The sequence below is a fragment of the Artemia sp. Qi Xiang Cuo genome, chromosome 5 (assembly GCF_049724085.1).
Source record: "Artemia sp. Qi Xiang Cuo chromosome 5, ASM4972408v1, whole genome shotgun sequence".
Taxonomy (NCBI): domain Eukaryota; kingdom Metazoa; phylum Arthropoda; class Branchiopoda; order Anostraca; family Artemiidae; genus Artemia; species Artemia sp. Qi Xiang Cuo.
In genome coordinates, this window is record NC_142798.1 from 47,498,493 (window position 1) to 47,525,645 (window position 27,153).

General features: G+C 38.1%; 1 protein-coding gene across 1 annotated transcript in view; it reads right to left on the reverse strand.

Annotated features, from left to right (window-relative positions):
- Positions 1-15,206: 15,206 nt before the first annotated feature.
- CalpC (calpain C) overlaps positions 15,207-27,153 on the reverse strand; it is a 277,295-nt gene continuing 265,348 nt past the window's right edge. The window contains exons 11-13 of the mRNA XM_089089653.1: positions 24,471-24,587; positions 23,344-23,402; positions 15,207-15,392 (exon numbers count right to left, since the gene is read on the reverse strand). Of these exons, the coding sequence (XP_088945779.1) occupies positions 15,366-15,392; positions 23,344-23,402; positions 24,471-24,587 (203 nt within the window). The 3' untranslated portion in view covers positions 15,207-15,365. The remainder of the gene's footprint in view (positions 15,393-23,343; positions 23,403-24,470; positions 24,588-27,153) is intronic.

Genomic DNA, 27,153 nt, shown 5'->3' on the forward strand with positions numbered 1-27,153 from the left:
GTTGTACGGGGTTTCGGTTATACAGGGGGTCAGTTACATGGGGGGTTCAGTTATTTCTTCTGATTTTGTGTGTTTTCGCAAGAAAATAACTGGTCTTTTAGCAAAATTAGCCATAGCTACCTGAAACTCTGCATAAATATCTTCATTTTTAATCTAATTGCATAGCTACTAAAGGAACATTGAACATTTTTTCTGATTTTGTGTGACCACCCGGCACCCCAAAGACTCCTGAGCCTCCATTATAATACTTTTTAAGGATTTATTATATCTTTTCAGAACAAATTATTATTTTAGGGAATTATTTCGGTGAAACAGTTAGAGACATTTGAACGGTGTTGTGAGATCCCTTACCACAACCCCAAAGGGCTCCGATCCCCCCACCCCAGCCCCGAAGGAAGCCCCCGGACAGCAAAGGTTCTCTGGACCCCCAAAGGACCCCCGGCGCCCCCGATGCCTCCGGTGGCCCCCATTATAAAACTTTTTAAGGCTTTATTATATCTTTTCAGAAAAAATTATTATTTTAGGGAATTATTTCGGTGAAACAGTTAGAGACATTTTAAGAGGGTTGTGAGGACCCTTACCACAACCCCAAAGGGCTCCGATCCCCCCACCCCAACCCCGAAGGAAGCCTCCGGACAGCAAAGGGTCTCTGGACCCCCAAAGGACCCCCGGCGCCCCCGATGCCTCCTGCGTCCCCCATTATAATAATTTTTAGGGCTTTATTAGATATTTTCAGAACAAATTATTATTTAAGCCAATTATTTTGGTGACACTGTTAGAAACATATTGTGAGAGATTTTTAGAAAAGGACTAGGAGTCGAGACTCTATGGTAGTGGTTTAACCCCAGGTGAATGTGATCGGCATTGCGCGGTCACTTACCAGCACCCCAAAGGCCTTCACTACCCCCCCACCCACCCCCAAGGAAGCCCACGGACAGCAAAGGTTCTCTGGACCCCAAAGGACCCCCGGCGCCCCGATGCCTCCTGAGTCCCCCATTATAATACTTTTTAAGGCTTTATTATATCTTTTCAGAACAAATTATTATTTTAGACAATTATTTCGGTGAAACAGTTAGAGACATTTTAAGAGATGATTTTAGAAATGGACTTGAGGGTGAAACTCTGTGGTCGCTATAATACACAAGTTCCATTTGAACGGTATTGTGAGGTCCCTTACCAGAACCCCAAAGGGCTCCAATCCCCCCCCCCCCACCCCAAAAGAAGCCCACGGACAGCAAAGGTTCTCTGGACCCCCAAAGGACCCCCGGCACCCCGATGCCTCCTGAGTCCCCCATTATAATACTTTTTAAGGCTTTATTATATCTTTTCAGAACAAATTATTATTTTAGGGAATTATTTCGGTGAAACAGTTAGAGACATTTTAAGAGGGTTGTGAGGTCCCCTACCACAACCCCAAAGGGCTCCGATCTCCCACCCCACCCCCGAAGGAAGCCCCCGGACAGCAAAGGTTCTCTGGACCCTCAAAGGACCCCCGGCCCCCCGATGCCTCCTGAGTCCCCCATTATAATACTTTTTAAGGCTTTATTATATCTTTTTAGAACAAATTATTATTTTAGGGAATTATTTTGGTGAAACTCTGTGGTCGTTATAATACACAAGTTCCATTTGAACAGTGTTGTGAGGTCCCTTACCGCAACCCCAAAGGATTCTGATCCCCCCCCCCAAACCCCCAGGAAGCCCCCCGACCCCAAACGTTCTCTGGACCCCCCAAGGCCCCCCCGCGCCCCGATGCCGCCTGAGTCCCCCATTATAATACTTTTTAAGGCTTTATTATATCTTTTCAGAACAAATTATTATTTTAGGGAATTATTTCGGTGAAACAGTTAGAGACATTTTAAGAGATGATTTTAGAAGAGGACTTGAGGGTGAAACTCTATGGTCGTTATAATACACAAGTTCCATTTGAACAGTGTTGTGAGGTCCCCTTACCGCAACCCCAAAGGGCTCCGATACCCCACCCCAACCCTGAAGGAACCCCCCCGTCCACAAAGGGTCTCTAGGCTCCCAAAGGGGCCCCCGGCGCCCCAAAGACTCCCGAGCCTCCATTATAATACTTTTTAAGGCTTTATTATATCTATTCAGAACAAATTATTATTTTAGGGAATTACTTCGGTGAAACAGGCCCTCATAGGTGTTTGTTGTCTGAAACCTCTAGTTTGGGATGAATAGTTTGCTATTTCAAGCTTTTCTGAGCTAAGGTTTCTTAGTATTTCATAGGTGTGTTTTCTGAAACTTATGATTTGAGGAATGCAATTTACTATTTCCGACTTTTCATAACCAGATTTCTTAGTCTTTCGTAGGTATGTGGTGTCTGAAACCTATGATTTGGGATGTGTGGGTTGCTATTTTTTGACTTTTCTGAGCTGGATTTCTTAGCCTTTCGTAGGTGTGTTTTGACTTAAACCTATAATTTGGGAATGAGTGGTTTGCTATTTTTGATTTTTCTGAGTTAGATTTCTTAGCATTTCATAAATGTTTGCTTTCACAAAATTATGGTTTGGGAGGTGTAGTTTGCTTTTTGGACTTTTCAGAGCTAGGATTCTTAGTCCCTCATAGGTGTTTGTTGTCTGAAACTTGTAGTTTGGGATGAGTAGTTGGATATTTCAGACTTTTCTGAGCTAAGGTTTCTTAGTATTTCGTAGGTGATTGAATTGTGTTCTTTGGTAAAATTCAGTAGGGAACTTGAACTTTCCTTGACTTCGTTGAGAAAATTTTGAATTGAACTTTAAATTTTCTCATCTCTTTGAGAAAAGTCGGAACTGAATTTAAGATAATTTAAAATTAAAGTGAAACATTTCTATGTTCATAGAAAATAATCACAATAATATTATAACTCTTCCTATCTTCTATGGAAAAATTAGAACTGAAATTTAAATTTTTTATGTCTTGGTGAACCAAAAACTGACGTGGAAACTTCACCTACGAAATACTAAGAAACCTTAGCTCAGAAAAGTCTGAAATATCCAACTACTCATCCCAAACTAGAAGTTTCAGACAACAAACACCTATGAGGGACTAAGAATCCTAGCTCTGAAAAGTCCAAAAAGCAAACTACACCTCCCAAACCATAATTTTCTGAAAGCACACACCTATGAAATGCTAAGAAATCTAACTCAGAAAAGTCAAAAATAGCAAACCACTCATTCCCAAATCATAGGTTTCAGTCAACACACACCTACGAAAGCACACCTACGAAAGGCTAAGAAATCCAGCTCAGAAAAGTCAAAAAATAGCAACCCACACATTCCAAATCATAGGTTTCAGAGACCACATACCTACGAAAGACTTCTATATCCTCTTACCGACAGTCAAAAATACCAAAGTACTGACCTCAAATTATAGTTTTCAAACAAAAAGCAGCTATGATATACTAGGAAACATCAGCTCAAAAAATCTGTAAATAGACAACTCTGCATTCCAAACACGTGTTTTAAGACAAGAACCACCTATGAGGGCATTTTTCACCGAAATAAATCCCTAAAATGATAATTTGATCTGAAAAGATATAATAAAGACTTAAAAAGTATTATAATGGAGGCTCGGGAGTCTTTGGGGCGCCGGGGGCCCCTTTGGGAGCCTAGAGAACCTTTGAGGACCGGGGGGTTCCTTCGGGGTTGGGGTGGGGGATCGGAGCCCTTTGGGGTTGCGGTAATGGGACCTCACAACACTGTTCAAATGGAACTTGTGTATTATAACGACCACAGAGTTTCACCCTCAAGTCCTCTTCTAAAATCATCTCTTAAAATGTCTCTAACTGTTTCACAGAAATAGTTTCCTAAAATAATATTATGTTATGAAAATATATAATAACGCCTTAAAAAGTATTATATTGGGGGACTCAGGTGTCATCGGGGTATTAGGGGCCCTTTAAGAGTCTAGAAAACATTATCTTTACAAAAACTTCCTTAGGGTGTGGGTTGGAAGGATCGGAGCCCTTTGGGGTTCTGGTAAGGGACCTCACAACACCGTTCAAATGGAACTTGTGTATCATAACGACCACAGTTTCACCGAAATAATTCCCTAAAATAATAATTTGTTCTGAAAAGAACAAAAAGTATTATAATGGGGGACTCAGGAGCCATTGGGGCGCCAGGGGAGATTGAGGGGGCATGAGTACGATTGATTTCCGGGGGCGTCTGGCGGTGGTGGATTGCGGTGATTGGGGCCCGGTGGAGTTCAGGTAAGGGACCACACAAGACAATTAAAATGAAATAAACTGTTTTACCAAAATAATTCCCAAACATAATAATTTATTCTGAAAAGATATAATAAAGCCTTAAAAAGTATTATAATGGGGGACTCAGGAGGCATCGAGGCGCCGGGGGTCCTTTGGGGGTCCAGAGAACCTTTGCTGTCCGGGGGCTTCCTTCGGGGTTGGGGTGGGGGGATCGGAGCACTTTGGGGTTCTGGTAAGGGACCTCACAACACCGTTCAAATTGAACTTGTGTATTATAACGACCACAGAGTTTCACCCTCAAGTCCTTTTCTAAAATCATCTCTTAAAATGTCTCTAACTGTTTCACCGAAATAATTGCCTAAAATAATAATTTGTTCTTAAAATATATAATAAAGCCTAAAAAAGTATTATAAGGGGGGACTCTGGTGGCATCGGGGTGCCGGGGGTCCTTTGGGGGTCCAGAGAACCTTTGCTGTCCGGGGGCTCCCTTCGGGGTTGGGGTGGGGGGATCGGAGCCCTTTGGGGTTGGGGTAAGGGACCTCACAACACCGTTCAAATGGAACTTGTGTATTATAGCGACCACAGAGTTTCACCCTCAAGTCCTTTTCTAAAATCATCTCTTAAAATGTCTCTAACTGTTTCACCGAAATAATTGCCTAAAATAATAATTTGTTCTGAAAAGATATAATAAAGCCCTAAAAAGTATTATTATGGGGGCCTCAGGAGGCATCGGGGGCGCCGGGGGTCCTTTGGGGGTCCAGAGACCCTTTGCTGTCGGGGGGCTGCGTTGGGGGTGGGAGGGGGAGGATCGGAGCCATTTGGGGTTGTGGTCCAGGATCTCACAACACCGTTAAAATGTCTCTAATTGATTCGCTGAAATAATTCCCTAAAATAATAATTTGTTCTGAAAAGATATAATAAATCCTTAAAAAGTATTATAATGGAGGCTCAGGAGTCTTTGGGGTGCCGGGTGGTCACACAAAATCTGAAAAAATGTTCAATGTTCCTTTAGTAGCTATGCAATTAGATTAAAAATGAAGATATTTATGCAGAGTTTTAGGTAGCTATGGCTAATTTTGCTAAACGACCAGTTATTTTCTTGCGAAAACACACAAAATCAGAAGAAATAACCGAACCCCCCCTGTACATGACCCCCGGGCTACCCGACACCCTGTCCCCCTGGCCCCCCCCGGGACCGGACCCCCTGTCTCACCGAAACCCGGTACACCTGAACCTCCGAGCTACTCGACCCCATTAAACTAATCCCCGTGTAACTGAATCCGCATGTAACTGAACCCTCGTGCAACTCAACTCCCTCAAAACACTTTTCAGCCATTTCTTGTTTATTTTTTTTATTTCTAAACTATTTAAAATTGACAACACTGTGCAAATCATCACTTGTGTATTAGACAGACCACATCGGCGAGGTAAAGCTAGGTCAAGTCACAATGTCATTCTATCGTTACTTTTCAATTAAGCTATTGAATACCTTCTACCAATGTCTCTTGTAGGCGTCAAATCTATTAATTATCTGAGCATATTCTTTGTATTGTTGATGCAAGCATCCCATTCTTTAATTACCCGTGAGGCATTCTTAACCATCGCAATACCTTTACGCAAATACCTTTTCGCAAAAAATTCTCAAATCTCGTAAACTAAATAATTAATTACGCTTTTAAAACACATTAGTTGTTCTATTATTGAACCAGTGAACCGAAATCAGTCTTATAGCATCATAAAATGTCACTCCTAGTTCCAAAATTGGAATGTATGTAGCGTTCGTAGTAATAGGTTTAAAAATCTATTAGCCAGGTTATAAAAAAAAACTACTTATCAACTTAAAGATGAATAACCACGGATTTAACCTAAAAAAAAACTTGTATATCATGAACTAGAAATCTACGTCAGAAAAACTTGTCCTTAAATTGCGTAAATCTCTTGGCAAAGATGTAATGACCTCTAGAATAGAATACCTACCAGAAAAACCTGTTTGGCTATACCTTCAAGCAAATTAAAAAGATACACCCTACTCGTAACACGTGTTGGAATATTCACAAGGGGGAAAAGATCATGAGCAACCATCAAATTAAAATAATCAAAATTCACTCCATTCAATGAAAGCAGATCATAATTAAAATCACCCATACAAATAAAATCCAGATCTGTATGAGACACTGCCCGTGCAAGTTGGTCAAACCCACGTTCAAATTCTTCCCAGCCAGCACTCGGTGGCCTATGAATAACAATAATCAAAAGTATTCTACTTCCCAAATCTAATTCCATACTAAAACTTTCAAACTTACGTTCAATCTAAACATCAATATCATTTCTTACATGGTAAGACAACAACTTTGAAATCAAGCACGCAATTCCCCCTCAATTAAGTGATGTCCGGTTTTTAGTCTCTAAATTATAATCTGGAAAAGAATACAACGAGAGAGAATGTTCCTGACTCAAAAAAAGTTTCACAATTACCAATAAAACTAATTTTTCCTTGAGAATCAGAGAGAAATTGCAACACATCCTCATAACAAGTAGTTAGGTGGCAATTCCAGACACATAAATGCAACGAATCAGCTTCCCCGGGGTTAAACTGTGAACTTTGAACATAAGACCTATTTCTTAACTGTTGAAGTCTAACTTGGTTCATACACGGTTCAAGATCTGTTGCTATTGGTGCCGATAAAACCTCTTCTAGACGAAAAGGTCAGCTCATTAAATAGTCAAGTATAGACGCAGTAAAAGTAAATGAATACACAAACACAAACAAATCTCTCTAAATGAAAAGAAAAAAAAAGTAAGATAAAAAAAAAGAAAAATGCAAGACTGAGAATCAACAACTTTGATAATATTAAAGAAAATGACAAAAATAGCGAAAAATACATGAACCAAACAAATCTCTCTAAATGAAAAGAAAAAAAGTAGCAACAGAAAATACAGGACTGAGAATCGACAGTTTTTGAGAATAGTAATAAAATAAAAAAAAATAGCGAAAAAGGTAGTAAGAAAAAGGGCAAAAAAGAAACACAAGAGAAAGAAAAAAGCAACGAAACAACAACACAAATACTATTTCAAATGCATTCACCAAGGGATCTTATTTTCCGTGCAGACGGTTCACCTGACAACTTCACTAGTATGTTGCCGCGGTCAGTCCATACATGTTTGACACCGAAGAAATCCCTTGCGGCATTTAGCAAATCACGACGTCGCTTTGTAAGGGATTCCCACAAAGAGGCCCGAACCAGCTAGTTTAGACTTCTGTGACAAAACTTTTCGAGCAACTTCTTTGCTAGCAAATCGCACTAATACTGGGGCAACTTTATCACTAGCAGTATGATGTCCACTCATTTTAAACCGAAAAACACTTGATAATTCGCCAGAAGACATACCAGTAACACCCATCTGTGTCGATAGGACATTGAGCAAAGTCGTTTTAAGGTCAGCTCCTGGCTTTTGTTTCAAATCCTTGAAAACAAGACTGTCCAAGATATTTTCTTGATTCATATCGTCAAGCTTGACTTCTATTTTTTCAATTCGATTCTCTAGATTAAGGGTTTGCATCCTATACACTTTCAGCTCTCGCTCATTACTGCCTAGGATGGATTGAACTCCAGTGACACAGAATTGTACAACTCATTAATTATAGTATCAGCAGAGTCTTTAAGACCAGATTGCACTCTCGCTCCACACTTTGCAGAAACCTGACGAGATATCTCTGAAACTATAGATTATTTGGTTTTCTCTAACTCCTGTTCTGTAGCGGTAATTCGTGCAAATAAGACAGACTGTGAACCGGGTAATGCAGCAGCTTCATCGGATACTTTTAGTGCAGAAAATGCTTTTGAAACCGACCTGTAAATCTTGGGAAAACGCTCAAGTTCATCAAATGCGAGTTTAAAATTCTTCGCAGTTTTAGTAGAAGCTTCTTGAACATTGTTTTCATACGATATAATATTACTCTCAGAAACAATTTGCTCGTTATGGTCCCTGTAGCAGAAAATCAATTGTTTATTCGCTTTCCATAATTGTTTTATTTTATATTTCGTACAGGCCACAATGGATAGCCTGCAAATTTCGCCAGTGCTAAATCGAATTGCTCGTATAGCGGTATAATTAACGTGAGCAGGAGAAAAAAGAAAGAAAAACAACAAATGAGACTTATCTTATAATGTCCAGGGATGACGTTGTCACTCACACCTCATGCAGGGTGGCCCAGTGGAGCTTGGTTGCCTGCAAAGTTTTTCTCCACCGTTTTCTTACATCCAAAACAGCATAGCATCCAATAATTAACAAAACAAATAAATCCAGTCTTTTTCATACAGTTTCACAGCAATCCTTTGTTTACTCGGCACAAAGCCACACACAGGTAGATCAGTATTCGTGCGAGTGACGTAGTTAATGCAATCAAATCTTTACAGTTTCAGAATAGTTTATCCTTGTAACTTAGAAAAATAATCCGATAAACTTAGCTACGGTCACGCTTCAAAAACAAGGTAATATCCAGAAAAAGGTTATTTACTTTTTTGTTCGTCCGCACTGTCCAATAAACAGTTTATCCCAATGAGTTATCGTGGTGCACTCCAATAAGTCCTTTAAATGTAGCCAGAAAAGATTTAATTTCTTTGCACTGAATAATTAAATCCAGTACTTTTACAAAACGTAAAAGTTTTTTGCGTAATAATAAAATCACTATCTGAAATAATTCCAATTATAACGTAACTGGTCTAAGTGAAAAACTTAAACGGATTTTGCGTAAGTATAATATTGATACATGCTTTCAGTCAACTAGAGCATTAAGCAGTTTTCTAAATTGTGGAAAGGATTTGACTCGAGGCAATCTGGGTAGTGGTGTGTACAGAATTCCTTGTGGCATTCCTTGTTCTATAGTGTTCTATAGTATGTCTATAGTATTCCTTGTTCTTGTGGAAAGTTTTACGTAGGTTGAACTCACCAGCAGATTGTTGAACGATTTATTGAGCGTCGTAACTCAATAAATAAAGCTCTAAAATTTAGCAAACTTCCTGAAACTTCTGTTTCAGCTTTGGCAGAACACATTTTCTATCACCCTGATCATTACGTTCAACTCGACGATACCACGGCTATTTCTAACGATATAGGGTTTACACGGAGGGCTGGGGAGGCAATAAAACAACATATTCTTGCTAATACTTCAGCAAATAGAGATACAGGTAATTCAAATATTGAGCTGATATATAACATTCTCCTTAGAATTGAACCAGTAGCTAATGAGGGTAATAAAGTTTTAAAAAATCGGCAAGGGCTTAGATTAAATACAAGACCTAGGAGAATTGTAGCAGTAGTAGCAAGCTTCTGTGGTGATCAGTCATAGTAGCGACAATTGTACATATAGATATTTGTTATTTTTTTCTTGGTTTTCGATTTTATTTGATTTTAGGTTATTTTAGTTTTATCTTTGTTTTCTTAGAGGTGAAGACGCCTTGTTTCATATCCGCGTCCCTTTAGCCTTTTTAGTCTTTTTCTTCTATTGGCGATAGTCTCCTTTGTTTTCTTCATCCTTTGTTTTCTTGAGCAAATTTATTTTGCAGATTGTTTTTAAAATTATGGCAATTCTATTAAGAGGAATAGATTATTCTACATCTATTACCAATACGAACGTAAATGCTTCTTATGGATAATTTTTCAAACGCAAGTAATTAGAGCCGATAGTTTAAAGGGATAAACATTGTTTTTGTTTTGCTTTTTACTCAACTAGATTCGTCATACCTTAAGTTCATTCTAGCATACTTCGCTTTAATATATTCTACTACTTCCTGGTTATTGAGGTTATTTTCAAACTCCTAATCAATCATTAAACATTTAAAGTAAAAAAGGGAATAAAAAGTGAGTACAAAACTATATTCTAAGTTTCTTCTGTTTTATAAAAAAAGAAGAAAAAAACTCTACACAAGGCTGACACTGGTTCTGCTAAAACAAGCTAACGTAATCATTTTTTTGTACAAAAAGCTCACGTAAGCTACGTAATACAATATGAAAGACGTGACGTACCAATGTAAAAGCACCATGAGAAGAATCTATGAGAGCATCTTCAAAAGTTGTCAAGTTCACACTTCATTTAAAATTTTTAGAAACGAAATCATTCCAAAGTAATGAGTTACGGTGGGTTTTCAGTTGAAATTTTCTTTACTTTACAGAAAATGACTACTGCATACACTGCGAGAGTTGAACCCTGAAGTCAACCCTTAATCATATTCTATCATTTTTCCCTCTAAACACCAGAGTAGTTGAAAATAATCCTTTTTTCCTAAAGTAGTTCTCCACTCTATGGCGTAAAGCAGCGGCGGATCCAGGGGGGGGGGCCCTGGGCCCCCCCAAGATTTTCTGGCGCCATCTCATCCATCGTGCAAACGACCCTTTTTTGTGAATGATTCAACTAAGGCCGACGCTAAAAAAAAAATCGGATACGCCGTCATTTTTTACTTTCTTTTATCACATTATCTAAAGTTCAAATCCGACACTGCACGAATCATGATTATTGGGTTTATTTTTGGGACGTGCTAAACGAGCAAAACATTTTGTGAATGCTTACGAGAAACGCATGTCTTTGGGGAGTTGCGTGGGTGGTTAGATCCAACCGGCGGGAGGCTAGGCGCGAGCGACCCTGCCACTGCCTTCGGAGTATTTTTGCTCCGTGTGTTAGACCAGTAAGACGGAAACGCATTTAAAATGGATCGGAAAAAAAAAATCAGGGCATGAATATAGAACAGAGAAGAAACAAAGAATGATGGCGGAAAGCCGTAAAGGATCGAGGGACATCTCTGATTATTTTGCCAAGAAAGATCATATTAAAGGTAAGCTTTTAAAGATAGAACAATAAGGAAGGAGTGTCATTTAAAGTGGGTATCAACACTTCTAATTTCTAGCTTTAGCCCCTTGTCAGATATATTTCCTGATAAGGCTCATTCGTCAAGCTTCATAGCGTACCAGCTGCTTTTGTTGTTATATATTTCATACGGTCCCTCTTGTACAGTGTTCTTCGTATGCAATTTGTCCGAAGCGTTTGACCTGATTTTTACCAGCCCACTCCTCTCGCCTGACGGTTATGATATTGGCTTAAAGCAGTATTTTTACCGACACACTGTGTCAGCTCTGAAATTATCTTTCAAATTCTTGCAGTTAAAGCTCTCTCTTGAGCCTTGTAAACTTCGGTGATAATTGTTTTAGGTTTCAGCTCTTGAAAAATATTTGTTAGCATATGTCGGGGATCGGTTCTTGGGGTTGCAAATTAAATTAGTGATGTTTAGGGTGGTATTTTATTTTAAAGTCCGGGTTTCCTAGAAATAGTTTTGGGATATGAAAGTTCAAGATTGTTGGGGGAGTTTAAAGTTAATGTTGCTGATTCAGTTTATTTTCAAATTTAGTTCCAATTCTGCCTTCACCATGTTGAGAGTTAAATCTACTAAAGCAAGCCATTATACAAAGTGTATATACGTTTACAATAAATGTCTTGCGCAAACTTTAAAAGAGAAACTTTTTTTGTTAGATGTTGAGACGACGGCAACTTCTGATGCCCACTCTGAGTCGACGGTCGGAATGCACAAAAACGCATTCAGCCAGGAGAACGAACTGTCACCAACAACTCCGTCCACTTCACAGACTGCCTTCATAACAAACTTCGGCGAAACGACACACACTGATCAGCTGACTGAAGGATCAAGAAGCAGTACTCAAACCTTGGTGGTACATAGCCCAACACTGATTTCACAGTCCCCGCACCCGCAGCAGAATCAAAGCGCTATTTTTTCGCCTGAAACTGACTTCACGCCGTCGAATGACTTTGGTATTGCAGTAGCGCTGAAAGAGCAAAATCAGTTGTCTTCTGGCGAAATTATATTTTTTATGAACGAAAGGTGGAAGCCGAAGAACCAATCTGATCTTCCAGTCTCGACACAAAAGAGAAAAGGTGGCGAAGTCAAGCGTCGCTTGAATACCGAACATCTTGCCCGGTATCCTTGGCTCGCAGTGAGTCGTCATCCAGACCACGAAGGCCTTTGGTGCAGTGTTTGTGTTTTGATGAGGACCAACGAAAGCGGAGGAGGATGGTCGGCTTTATCTGGAGGTGGCGGAGGGCAAAAAATGGGAAAGTTGGTCTTGAAACCGCTAAAAGACTATTCGAAACTTACCGGGAAAGATGGTGCGCTGACAAACCATGCTGAAGCATAGTTTCACAAACACTGCCAGGAACAAGCTGCCGCGCTGCTAACAACGTTTCAGCGTGGTAGTCAAGATCAAGATATCAGGAATGCTCTGGACTGTGAAAGGGTCAAGCAAATACAGCAGAACCGTGCACTCTTGAGAAGCGTTGTTGAAACTGTCAAGCTTTGCGGGGCACAGAATATCCCCCTTCGTGGCCACCGTGATGATGGCAAACTTGATATCCAAGACTCTGATGTCATTACAGCAGTAAACGACGGGAATTTCCGCCACCTACTTCGGTATCGGATTCAGAGTGGAGACTCGCAACTTAAAAATTTACTTGAAAATGCACCGAGCAACGCCAAATATACGAGTAAACAGATCCAGAATGAACTGATTGGAACAATTGGGGAAATGATAAAAACCGAAGTAGTGAGAAAAGCAAACACAGCAACGGTTTGGTGTCTTCTTGCGGACGAGTCAACAGACAGGCAGACCAGGGAGCTGATGGTCATTGTTTGTCGTTATGTGTGTAAAACCGAGCAGGGATACGTGATTCGAGAAGATCCTTTTGCAGTTGTCGATGCCTTTCAAACCCTGTCAAGACTCGCTGGAGATGAGGAAAGTGACGACGGTAGAAGCATCGAAGAGAAGCTAGACGGCAAGAGCCTCGGGAAGCTGCTGTTGAGTGAGGTCAGGAAGTCAAATCTGGATTTGTCAAAGTGCGTTGGTCAAGGATACGACAAAGCTGCTAGCATGGCAAGCTTGACAAATGGTGCTGCTGCTGAAGTTAAACGCCAGTGTGAACTGGCAGATTACTTCCACTGTGTGAGCCATGCCACAAATCTCTCATGTTCAAAGATAGTTTCAGTTCCCATTCTGCGCAATGCCCAAGACGTTGTTCGAGACACAATTTCTCACTTCAGCTCAAGTGCCAAGAGAACAAGACTTCTAAAAAAGCATCTTATCGCGGACAAAGCTAAAACAGAGACACTCGTCAGTCTTTGTACCACGAGATTTGTAGAGACACACGAAGCAATCAGCAGGTTTTGGGACTCCCTTCCGTCGATCGTTTCTGCTCTGCAGGAGATGGAAGGATGGCACGATCGAGAGGCAAGTAGCAGAGCTTATGCATTACGATCCTGCATTGAAAAATCAGATACACTCGTAGGACTGGTTTGCCTGAAGTCGTTTTCGTCGATCATGAAACCTTTGGCCGAGTCACTACAACAGAAGGATGGTGACCTCGTGAGAGCCTTGTCCCTCATTAGCAGCGTGAAGGCAATGCTGGAAGATATGCGATCACATGCCGAAACCAAATTCAGACTGCTTTACGAAGATCTTCTGAAAATGGCCGAAAAGATTGATGCTACCATCAAGGTAACGCAGCCACGCATAGCTTCGCGTTCTACATACCGGGCAGGGGTACCCAAGATGGATCCAGAAAGTCATTATAGGATGGCGGCATTTATTCCAGCCCTGGACGCCATGCTGCTTGATTTTACGGAGCGGTTCAGCTGCCATTTTACGAATGCTGCAAAACTTTCAGCTTTGATCCCGGCTGTGGTTAATGGCAAACGCTGGGAGGACGTTCAGCCAGGGTACGAAAAGTACAAGGAGCTGCTCGTGGGTACGGAGATAGACGTTAAAACCGAGTTCGAGATTTGGAACAAGTATTGGTCTAAGGAAACCGTGCAAAAACCGAAAACAGCTATTTCAGCGCTGAACAGTTGTCAGGAAAATGTATTTCCCAACATCTTCGCATTGTTGACAATTCTCGCGACGCTTCCTGTGTCAACCTGTGAAGCAGAGCGAATGTTTTCAAAGGTTGACAGGACAAGTTCATCAATACGAAGCACAATGACTGAAGAGAGGTTGGAGGCTCTACTACTCATGCAGACTTACAGAGACGAACTGCCGAAAACAGACGATGCTATCGATATGTTCGCTCTCAGAAAAGCTCGCCGATTGAGTTTAGTTGTGTAGTGTGGTACTGTTTTTATTTTCTTTTGCTACGTTTTACCTTTATGAGCATATTTGGCAGTGTTTTCATATAAATAAAGAGCTATCAAATTAGTCCTGTATAATCAGTTTTTGGCGCCCTGTGTCCAGCGCGGTCCCCCCCAAGATTTTCCTCTAGATCCGCCGGTGGCGTAAAGCCTTCTACACTAGCATAATCTAGGGCTTCACGTTACGCTGTGCAATCTTACGGAACAAATTTTGTCCGCAATATAGGGAGCACCAAATAGACTAGAATTTAAGGTCGAGTACGTTAGTGGCGCGTTGTGGAAACGTCAATAGAGCAGCAACAGAATGGAATTTCTGGATGAGCAATTTTTTAATTTTGAATATAAATTAATAAACACGTCTTAGAAAGTACTACACGCTTGATCAGAGCTTGAAGCTCTATCTTCATTCCACATCCTTAACTTTTGAATAGTCTTCTAATAATGATTGTGACAATTTGAGACAAAGTGGCCTTTTGGATTTTTACGTCAGCCTAGTGTGAAAGGGCTTATTTATGTTTGAAAGATTATATTTTACGTATCGTAAAGCAAACCAAATAGTGTAGAAAATCGAGTTTGTAGTGTTGCCATTTTGTGAATGTAGAATAGAACTAAGTTTGCTATTTTCTACTGTTCCAGGACGTCAAAATGACTAATAGCTCATAATAATTACAAAGCTGGCCCCTTTTCTTTTTGTGAGTGTTGAAGAGGTTAAATTGTGTTTTTATCAATGCCTTTGGACAATCATAGTATATATATCTCAAAATCATTAACAATTGACTTTTGGAGTACTAAAACTCCGAAATATCCTGCTTACACGATTGTAGATGAAATAAAAAGCTTTTACTGCTAAAATTATGCGATAAGCTCATAAAACATATTAAATATCCGGCAAATATGTTAAACAGCAAAAATAGAAACAGTCTCGAAAAGAAAAATTCTCTTTCAGCTTGTCGTGGCAGCTTGTCTTGTCGTGGCAGTTTATTTCAGCATCCCAATGAAGTAGAAAGCCACTTGAAAAGAAAAATTAACAATTAACACAGACACCAAAGACGTAAGAATCTTGTTGGCTAAATTCACAGCGACAAAGTGACTAAGATTTACTGATTTTCTATCCCTGAAAATTAAGGCGTCGTCTTGACTGACACCATGAAGCCTGCTTGCAGAACGGCCGGCTTTACTTCTATCGACAAAACCGTCACAACATTTTAAGTGGAAGGGAAATAGAATCATTATTAATGTTTTATTTCCGTAAGGATTTAAACCTAATCAGAAATGTTCAAGAAATTGTCGAATTTGATTCTCATCTTCATCTGATTTTTCGTCCTGTTGATCTTCCCTTTGTTCTCCCTCCTACCATGACAATTACGCTTCTTTTATATATGCTTCTTTCAAATCAGATCCATTCAGGGATCATGTAGTCAATTTTAATTTTTTAATATCAACTGATGAAGCCTAATAAATTCCAATTATTAATAGATAAATTACAAAGTCAACAACTTTTTCCCGGTCATTTCGTGCCACGCCTCGTTGAAACCAGAGTAATCGAAGGATTGACATTCTCAAAGACTGAAGGACCTTGGGTTGGCTCCTGGTTTCTGGCCCTCTCCTAATATCAACTCGTATGTTTGGATATATTATACCTCTAAAGAACTTGCTAGATTATGAAGAAAAATTTTTTTATATGTGTATGGTAAACAGAATAAATATATGAACTGTTCAAAGCCAATTTGAGTAAGTCGATAAAACAAAGAGGGCAGGAAATTCAAGAAGACGATTCCTTACCGGTGATAATTTAATTTTCTATTATCTGGTGAAGAAGTGCAATAATAACTAGTGTTTACTTTTTTGATTGTGCATGGAGAATTTTCGTAAGTGTGCATTTTCATAAGTTTAACCAAATTTCAAAACAATTCAGTGTTCGATAATAAAAAGGGTATTCTATAACTTTAATATAAAGATTTTTTATACATTCAAAGATTTATTTAAATTCAATCAAGAGCTTCGACTCTGAACCGACGAAAAAAATGGATTTGGTCAGATTGGATTCTGAAATTACGTTGAAACTTAGTGGTGGAAAACGTAAGGTTAAAATTTCCTCTTAGATGGGTTGGAAGTCACACAAAACTTTGTAGGTACGTTTACAAAACGCATGCACCTATTCCGCTCCAACTTTACAGTGACTCAACTTCATTTTGTAATGATAACAAATCACATAGCTGTGCAAGATCATGCTCATACAAGCTAATTCTAATAACGAAGATGCAATTTCGAATCCGTTCATTCACCTTTTTTTGCTGGTACTGAGAAGTATTAAGAGCATGTATGTATGTATCGGATTAACGACACTTCTTGACTATTAAGATCCATGCGTCAGCCCTGTAGTGTGTTTCTACAGCCGGGTTTGATTTCTGGATCCCGTGTTACCAAGCTAAGGCCAAACCCACACCGCCACCACAGGACCATTAAGCGCGTCATATCTCAAAATTATTGAGAAAAAAGGAAGACCATCCAAAATTACCAGCAGCTCTCCTAAAAATTGTGCGTATATTTTCCCTCATAGCTGATGAGAGTTTACATTATTTTTTTTTTAATTCCAATCAAGTGTTTTTTTTCAATATTTAGAAACGTCAATCTTGATTCTTCTGAAACTTGTAACCGCAATAGTATAGTGTCACGTTTGTAGATAACAAGTCTAATGCGGGGCTCCCATGGTTTCAATAGTTATAAAGCTGTCCACAAGGCTAATAAACAGTTTTCCTCGCATAACTTCGTTGACTTTATTGCTGTCGAAAAAAACATTACCTTTATTTAACTTTTTCAAGAAAGTCCGCAAAGTTCAGCCGATAGCAGAAGACTTGTGGAAAATTTCAAATAAATCACACACAAATAACTGACTACATATATATGTCCATACTTGTTTGAATAATTTTCTTGGTAAAAGAATTAGGGTTAGATATTTTCATCTACGCCTTACTAATTCAAAAGGGAAAAAAAATGGAAGAATGGAAAAAATGGGAAAAAAGGGAAGAAGATAGTTTTCTCAGTTCCACCTCTGATTAATTCAGTTATTTGCTATGAAAAATTGTCGTAAAAGTCATACTATGTGTAACAATAAGTTAGCCATAATACGAAAAGTGTCTAGGACTTATTAGGCCAGGTACATTCGTATTTCTGGGAACAAAGAGATTCCAAGAAGTTGTAAAAATGGGCATTTAGAATAAATGTGAGTCACCTTACAGGCGTTTCGTTAAGACAAATAGATAGACCTTGCCGTCTTTATAGATTCCATACATTAGGTTTCATGCACTGAAAGATCAAACCATAAATCTCTAGGTCTAGACAACCTTATAAATTACTATTTTCTCGATATTCGATTGTTGATGCTTGTATGATCAAACAAGTGATTTGTTGTTGAAAACTTGTTTAGAAAAAGTTTCAAATGATCTAAAATTTGTGAGAAATTCCTGGAAACTTCAATAGGAGTTATTTCAGCATGAATTTTTGTTTTTTGCGTTATCTATTGGTATATAATCAAATAGAAAGAAGGAAATAATAAGCATTACGGTAAAATAAGGTTAAATTGTAGATAAATATAGCACACTCCATTTATATACAAACTAAATGCGACAGTCCTTGTGTGCAGAAATACCTCTATTTGTGAAACCAACAATGCTCTTTGCTTCCACTTGAGAAATAGCCATCATTTGTTTACTCAATTCTAACCATTTTTTTAACATTATAGTTAGGGTTACCCTAAACACAAGGTAAGAAAATACCTCTGCCCTCAAACCCCTACTCTGCAACATTTTTGTACGACAAAAAGTTACATTTTTGCACAACAATTTACATTTTTGCACAGCAATTTTTCTAAAAGGGTAACTGCCCCTAAAAATTAAGAGGGGGTGAGCGAAACTCCCCAAAATAACTTTTTTTAGATCTTAGATTTCGACTTAATCCAGAAAGTAGGATGGGAATCATCGGAAAAATCTTCCTCCTGCGAGATGCTCCTTTCCCCTCACCCTTTCACCCCTGTGCAAGTAATCATACAAATGTGTTCTTTATTTCATTCTCAAAATATTTCTATAATAAGAGGGGGTCTGTCCCCCTCAGTACCCACATTGCGTGCTTAGTCAAAATATATTACTTCAAATAAAGATAGATTGGTGGTAATTCCCTCCTTCATACTAATCTGAAGGATCTCTCACGAAAATTTGGAAACATTGCGCAACAAAAATATACTTTTTATGCTTAAGACCCCCCCCCCCCCCCCGAAGACCTCTTCCACTCTAGATGGTGTTTCATTATAGGACACTGTGTGGCAATGAGCTCTAGTGTATATTCTGCCTTGTTTAGAGATGAAGGGGCTGACAAGTGGCAGTATGGTCGCTGATACTGGGAGACTATATAAACAGCTTTTTAATAGTTCTGAACCGATTGGCTGTCTCAACCTTTTCATTAAATAACATTTTGGTCCCTGTCAGGAACAATTACAGATAAACGGCACAAAACGGCAGAAACGAGCATTTCCTTGTGGCACGATAGTATTTGTTACTTGAAAAGGGCACTAGGAATTTAAACTTCAGATCAGACAATATATACAACATTTCCGACTCCCATTTATAATACAGCAACCGGTTTGATATAATCACTCTATGTGAAAAAAACGACGGATCAGCAACCACACCTCTCGTGAGAAGTACAGATTTTGTATTTTAGAATATACGGCCTTGAAATATTTGGGGAATTGTTCTGGGGTATCTTGAATTGAAATCAGGGGGCGGATCCAGGATTTTTTTTTTAGGGGGGTGGGGCAAAATAGGTTGATCCGATAAACTTGCGTTAGGAGCAAGTTTAGTTAACGCAAATTTGCATTAATTAAGTGAATTACACTACTAGGCCTAAATAGTGTTACTGAAGTCAAAGAGCCTGAATTACCCTAGGCACTAAAGTCAAAGAGCCTAAGAAAATTTTGACTGAGGCCAACATTCTTTAATTTTTACATGCAAGCGCGGGTAAGATAGAAGAAAAATTGCAGAAACCGGCTGATAGCGCAACCATAAATATAAAAAAAAAACTATATAAAAGGTTTCGATTGCTCAATTAAGCGGCTGCCGGGGTAAAATGTGCAAACTGGCACGGTTTATACAGAAAAGATCCAAGGAAAGCTTAGGAACAAAGTGAGAGAATATCAAACAATTCGCGGAAACGACTGCAAGTAAGGAGCGAAACGGATCAATAGTAACCGAAACTCTAAGACACGGAATCTTGACATCATTAGCCATATAAAAAGAATCGGCCTATTAAACTGATTCCAAATATATAAGGCTTATCAAGTTTAATTTTACCAATCAAAGGCTACGAGCCTGAAAAAATGTACCTAATTTTCATAAAATGAGGGAAACACCCCCTAAAAGTCAAAGAATTCTAATAAAAATCATACCCTCAAATTCAGCGCATCAGAGAACACTGCTGTAGAGGTTTCAAGCTCCCAGCTTCAAAAACGCGGAAATTTACATTCTTGCCAGAAGAAAGATCACGAATACGCGTTTACTTGTTTTCTGGATGTATTTACTAGGAGTGATCGGATCGAACTAATGGTCCTAGAATATCGGGAAAGGGCTCATTTGAACGGAAATCAAAAGTTATAGTGCCTTTTTTAAGTGAATAAAAAAATTTGAGGAGATCTATCCCCTCCCCCCCCCCAAAAAAAAAGAAAAGTAGTCAGAAGCTCCAATAACAATGACTTTGATGATAATATGACTCTCTATGGTCCCTTGGGAAAGGGCGGTAAGTGGTATCGGGCGTACCAGTATAGGGTGTGCGTTTTTTTCTTGTTTTTATATCATGGTTCTGTGCCTTCTATGTGATTACGTGGAGGACCTGTCTTTGTTAAGACCGATTATGGTAATTCTTAACCAATGCTGTTTTGCCTACTATGCCGAAAAATCATGATTAATCGCCAAAATGTGAGTGATTTCGGGGTGGGATTTTGTCGGGGAGGGGATTTTATATGGGAAGAGTTTACAATAGGAGGAAACATTTGTTGGGGAACTTTTCATGAGAAAATTTAAACCAGAGGGAGGAGTTTTCCTGGCACTATTTGAAAAATGATCAGAAATTAAGCAAAAAAAAAACCAACTTTTCTCAACTGAAAATAAGGAGAAACCATAAAACTTAAAACAAGCAGAAATTATTCCGTTACATGAAAGGGATTGCCCCCTTCTCAATACCTCACTCTTTACACTCAAGTTTTTTATTACTTAAAAAACAGAGTTTTGAAGCGAAAAGAGCGAGGTATTGAGGAGGGGTTAGCCCCTTTCATGAAACGGAATAATTTCTGCTCATTTGAAGGTTTAATGTTGCTCCTTTCATTCAGTTGAAAAAACTTTTTTTTTTTTTTATTTAATCATAGAAAAAGTCTGCACACAACGTGACTAAGAGGTTGCTTTTTTAGATGGCTACATGACTAGTTAAAAAGCTTAATTCACATGGAAAATTGTTGGACAGCTAATAAAGATCGAACTGACGGCTGAGCAAACAATTATTTAACTCATGACTCATTTATTGTAAATGGAAACATGTTTCATGGGAACCCCCTACCTTTTTTTTCTTTTTTGAGACTGAAAAATAATTAGATCACTTCAAAGTAAATTTCTCTCTCTCTCTCGCACTCTCTCTTTATCTTCATCTCTCTTTCGTTATCCCACTCTCTCTCTCTCTTCGTTTGGAATTCAGTGGTGGAATTCTATTATCTTTAAAGATCATAAATCATGGCTTTTTTCAAGTTAAGTGTAAAAAAAAATATTTCTCTTTCGTAACTGCTTTAAAGTTTTTCAAAAGACTTATTCTGACATATCTCAAATAACCCTTTTCCTAAAAATACTTCTAAAAAAGTAGATGGCTCGGACATGGATTACTGTGTACTCTACTTTCCTATTTAGAATGCACGCAGGATTCTGTGTAATTTTGGGATAATTTTTTTTCAAAATCTTCTTCAATTTCAAGGGAAGTCCTTCCTCTTTTTCTAAAAATATGTGACTTTTCTTAATTTAATGACTTCTGATAGGTACTTTAAACAAAGCGAGTTTTAAAATACGGCATCGAACAGTTCGTGATAACAAACTGTACGTAAGGAGCAACGCGGCCCAATAATGACTGTAACTCTAAAAAACGGAATTTTTATAACAACAAAAACATCAAAAGAATTAACTTTTTATGCTAATTCCAAATGTATGAATTCATGACGATTAATGTTACTTATCAAAAGCTACGAGCCTGAGAAAATTTGCCTGATTTTCAAAAAAAGGAGGAAACACGCCCAAAAAGTCAAGGAATCTTGAAAATCACACCAACAGATACAGCGTATTAGAAAACCCTACTGTAAAGGTTTCAGCCTCCCATCTGGAAAAATGTATAATTTTTTTTTTTTATTATTTTTTTTTTGCCAGAAGAATGGTCACAGGTGACCTTTCATTTGAATTAAAATCAAGTATTTTGCAGTAGGCGTCAAGACATGGCTAATTGTAGAAAAAGCTAAGATAGATAGTCCGAGTAATTGAAAGACAAATCTGGGATAAGCCCTTTTTAAGATTGTATAAAAATATATCGTACTAATGGTCCTAGAAGATCTGGAGTTGGCTCATTTGAACGGAAATTAAAATTTCTTGCGCTTTTTTAAGTAACCAAAAATATTGGAGTGGCACTGGCCCCCCTCCTACGCCCTTTTCGCCAAAAGCTGTTAAAATAAAAATTTTGAGACATTCATTCTGTTCAGCATAGTTGAAAGGTCCAAAAACTATGCCTCTGGGGATGATATGATCCCCCAGACCACTGAGGAAAGGGGTGTAAGTTATGAAATTTACCCCTTATTTATATATAATATTTGTTACTGGAATGTATACAGATATACTTAGGGGGGATGGGGGATTTCCACGGGGAGAATTTTCTATGAGGATGGAATTTTCCGGGGGTAAACATTCCATGGCAAATTTTGCACGGGGGAACTTTGCCAGAATTCCTATACGATTTTTTTGTCTTACTTTCTCTTTACCATCTTAATGCTACATGTGGGGATGTTCCCGGGGGATTGTCAAGGGAAAATTTTCAGCAGGGTTAAATTTTCTGGGGGATTTTTCTCTGGGGGGGGGGGGATTGTCCGCGGGAGAAATCCTCCATGAAGGAATTCTCCACAGGAGAAATTCTCCAGGGGGAGCTTTCCGTGGGAGAAATTTTCCTTTGGGGAAGGGGGGACTTCCAGGAAAAAATGTCCACAGAGGGAAGATTTCCGGCATGGTTTGAAAAACCATCAGAAATTAAATAAAGCGAGCCTTTTTTCAAATAAAATTGGCTAAAGAGAATTTACCAGGCAGAATTGACCGCAGAAAGTGTTCTGGGGGGGGGGTAATTTTCTTGGGGGGAATTTTTCCGGAGGATTTTTGAATTCGGGCATTCCTTGAAAAACAATCAGAAATTTTTTTTACCGAAAGTAAGGGCAATATTAAAACTTAAAATGAACAGAAACTTTTCCGTATATGAGGGGGACACCCCCTCCTCAATACCTTGCTCTTTGGAGTAAAGTTTGACTTTTTGTCCTATTTTTTTAAGAACGGTTCTTGAAACACAAGGGCCATTTAATTGAAATAAGCAGTTTTTTTTTTATTACTAAGAAACTTTAGCGTAAAGAGCAAGGCATTGAGGATAAAGCAGCCCCTCATATACGGAATAATTTCTGTTCATTTTAAGTTTTAATATTGTTCTTACTTTCAGCTGAAAAAAAAAACTTCATTTAAAAAAAAATTAATTAATGTTAAAAGCTAATACCTTTATGTATGTACTGTTACTAGACATCCATTTTTAAGGAGTTTTGGAGAGCACTGACAAAGGTCATTCCGTGCTTGTTTTAACTACCATGATCAGTTTAAAAGGAAGAGACATCGTAAAAAAAACAGTCAACATACGTACCTCGGAAAGCGACAGCTTAACAGCTCCATTCTGAAGAGGGTCTCTTTTCTCAAATGCCACTAGAATAGATTTATCTCAGTAAATATAGAGTCATTATAAATGAAATTAAGTTAAATTTGCACGAATGTTTACTTTATATGTTGAAAGTTGTTATTAATCTTGTACAGGTTTACTGAATATATGTAGGCTATAGTCCCAGTCTCTTCAGGATGGCACACTTTGGTTTCTTTAGTCCATTAGGCATATTTGCTTATAGATGGGACTCGTTTCAGCTAAATCACCAGATCAAATCAGAACAAATAGTGGAAACAGGGAGACAAGTGGAAACAAGGAGGAAATTGTGGGCCAGGGAATATACAGTCGACGAGACTATCCCACGAAAAACTGTGACAACTTTTAGGTTTATTTATTCTAATGCATTTGTTTTATATTCAAGATCATAATACAACCATCTTCATGTTTCTTCAATAGATTTTTAACATTTATCAGCATGTACATTTACCATTTACCATACATTTACCAGTACATTAACATTTACCAATATATCGAAAAAAACATAATTGTTTTGTAAACTTGCCACCTTAATTGAGCATTCATTATTAAAATATCCCTAACTAAATATATCAATTTATTGAGACACCCCCTTGGTCTTAGAGGTCGTAGTAGTCATATCTGTGAACACCCTAGACATTTGCTTTTCCGCTGATTCTATAAACGATAACAATTGTAAAGAGAAGGAAAATTTGTGAAATGAGATATGACAGCAATATGTTTAACGGGCGAAAAGCACCTATACTTGAAAATGAAAGGTTACTTGTAAAGCCAAGTTCTAGAGAATTCCAAGCATACTTCAAATTCAGAGATACACAAGCCCATATAGCTTTAGATCCCAGAGTTGGTTTTGACCAAAACTGGAATATAGTAAAAGAAAACGGTACGGTGCTAAGAGAAGAGAGCGTTTAACTGAACCTGAACAAAAAGAAATACCAAAAGACCCTGGTAAAAACAAATTTTAGAAACTCATCCCAGAATGTTAGCAGCTAACATTTAAGCTAAGAAGTCAATTGCAATTATGACAAATGACTTGAAACAAGACTTATTAAATGAAAAATTTACAAAAAACTTACTAAAGCTTGAAGATAGAAGAAGGATAATGGAAACATAATCCCCAAATCGGAGGGTTCCATCTTTTCGCATATATTTCATTGCTAATGCAGAAAGTATTTCTGAGTCGACTTGATAACCTAGAAAAGGAAGATCCAAAAAAATAATAGTTGTTTAGACGGAGAAAGTAAACTAAATTAATACGGTCAGTCTCCCTAGGCACTGAAGTCAAAGAGCAGGAGAAAATTTTGACTGAGGTCAACATTCTTTAATTTTTAAATGCAAGCGCGGGTAAGATAGAAGAAAAATTGCAGAGACCGGCTGATAGCTCTACCATAAATAAAAAAATAAATAAATAAATACAAGGTTTTGGTTGCTCAATTAAACGGCTGCCGGGGTAAAATGTGCCAACTGGCACGGTTTATACAGAAAAGATCCAAGGAAATTTCAGGAACAAAGTGAGAGAATATCAAACAATTCGTGGAAACGACTGCAAGTAACGAGCGAAACGGCTCAATAGTAACCGAAACTCTAAGACACGGAATTTAAACATCATTAGCCATACCAAAAGAATAGGCCTATTAAACTGATACCAAATATATAAGGCTTATCAAGTTTAATTTTACCAATCAAAGGCTACAAGCCTGAGAAATTGTACCTGATTTTCAAAAAAGGAGGGAAACACCCCCTAAAAGTCAAGGAATCCTAATAAAAATCATAATCTTAAATTGAGCGCATCAGAGAACACTGCTGTAGAGGTTTCAAGCTCCCGGATTCAAAAATGCGGAAACTTACATTCTTGCCAAAAGAGAGATCACGGATAAGCGTTTATTTGTTTTTTGATGTTTTTCCCAGGAGTGATCGGATTGAACTAATGGTCCTAGAATATCGGGAAATGGCTCATTTGAACGCAAATCAAAAGTTCTAAAGCCCTTTTTAAGTGAACAAAAAGATTGGAGGAAAGTTATCCCTTCCCCCCCCCAAAAAAAAAATGTCGTCAGAAGCTCCAATAACAATGGCTTTGATGATAATATGACTATCTATGGTCCCTTGGGAAAGGGCTGTAAGTGGTATCGGACGTATCAGTATAGGGTGTTTTTTTTTTTTTTTTTTTTTTTTTTTTTTTTTTTTTGTTTATCCTGGTTTTATGTGATTACGTGAAGGGCCTTTCTTTGTTAAGGCCGATTATGGTAATTCTTAACCAATACTGTTTTCCCTACTATGCCGAAAAATCACGATTGATGGCCAAAATTTGAGCGATTTTGGGGTGGGATTTTGCAAGGGAGGGGATTTTAGATGAGAAGAGTTTACAATAGGAAGACACATCTGTCGGGGAATTTTTCAGGAGAAAATTTAAACCAGTTTTCCCGGCACTATTTGAAAAATGATCAGAAACAAAAAAAAAACTTTTTTCACTGAAAATAAGGAGAAACAATAAAACTTAAAACAAGCCGAAATTATTCCGCTAAATGAAAGAGACTGCAACCTCCTCAATACCTTACTATTTACACTTAAGTGTTTTATTACTTAAAAAAGCAGACTTTTGACAAAGAGTAAAACTTTAGCAAAAAGAGCGAGGTATTGAGGAGGGTGCAGACCCTCTCATGAAACGGAATAAATTTCTGCTCATTTGAAGTTTTAATGTTGCTCCTTTTTTTCAGTTGAAAAAACTTTTTTTTCAAAAAAAAAGTTTTTTTTTTATTTAATGATAGGAAAAAGTCTGCACGCAACATTACTAAAAGGTTGCTTTTTTAAATGGCTACATGACTAGTTAAAAAGTTTAATTCACGTGGAAAAATTATTGGACAGCTAATAAAAATCGAATTGACGACTGAGCAAACAATTATTTAACTCACGACTCATTTATTGGTAAATGGAAAAATGTTTCATGGGAACCCTCTACCTTTTTTTTTCCTTGTTGAGACTGAAATATAAATAGATCACTTTTTATCTCTCTCACACTCTCTCTTTATCTTCATCTTTCTTTCGTTATCCCACTCTCTCTCTCTCTCTCTCTTCGTTTGGAATTCAGTGGTGGGATTCTATTATCTTTAAAGATCATAAATCACGGCCTTGCTCAGAGTTAAATGTAAAAAAAATATTTCTCTTTCGTAACTGCTTTAAAGTTTTTCAAAAGGCTTATTCTGATATGTCTTAATTAACCCTTATCCTAAAAATACTTCTAAAAAAGTAGATGGTTCGGACATGAATTATATGTAAAAATAGAGAAGAGTGGCATTTTGCTAACTCGAAAACTTGTTAACAACGGGAATGAAAACTTTAGAAATAGATTTAAAGTTTAAAGAGGTTTGTGGAGTATGTTCTTCGTCTCCAAGGCAGCTCTACTTTCCTACTTAGAATGCACGCAGGATTCTGTGAAAATGTGTCAAAAAAAAAATAATAATAAGTCGAACATTCATATCCTAGGAGCCCCCTTGTCGGGCTACAATGCATGAGAAGCAGACATTAAATCACATTAAGTCAAGCTTGTTTTTGAAGTCAAGAAAGATCTCCGTATCAGCTTTCAAAACTTACGAAAAGGGAAAGGGTGGAATTAAGAACGCCTTCTCAATCACTTATTGAACCATTCCTTTCAACTGAAAGAACGCCTTCTTAATCACTGATTTGAGATGTAAACCATTCCTTTCAACTGAAAGAACGCCTTCTCAATCACTTATTTGAGATGTAACCCATTCCTTATAAACA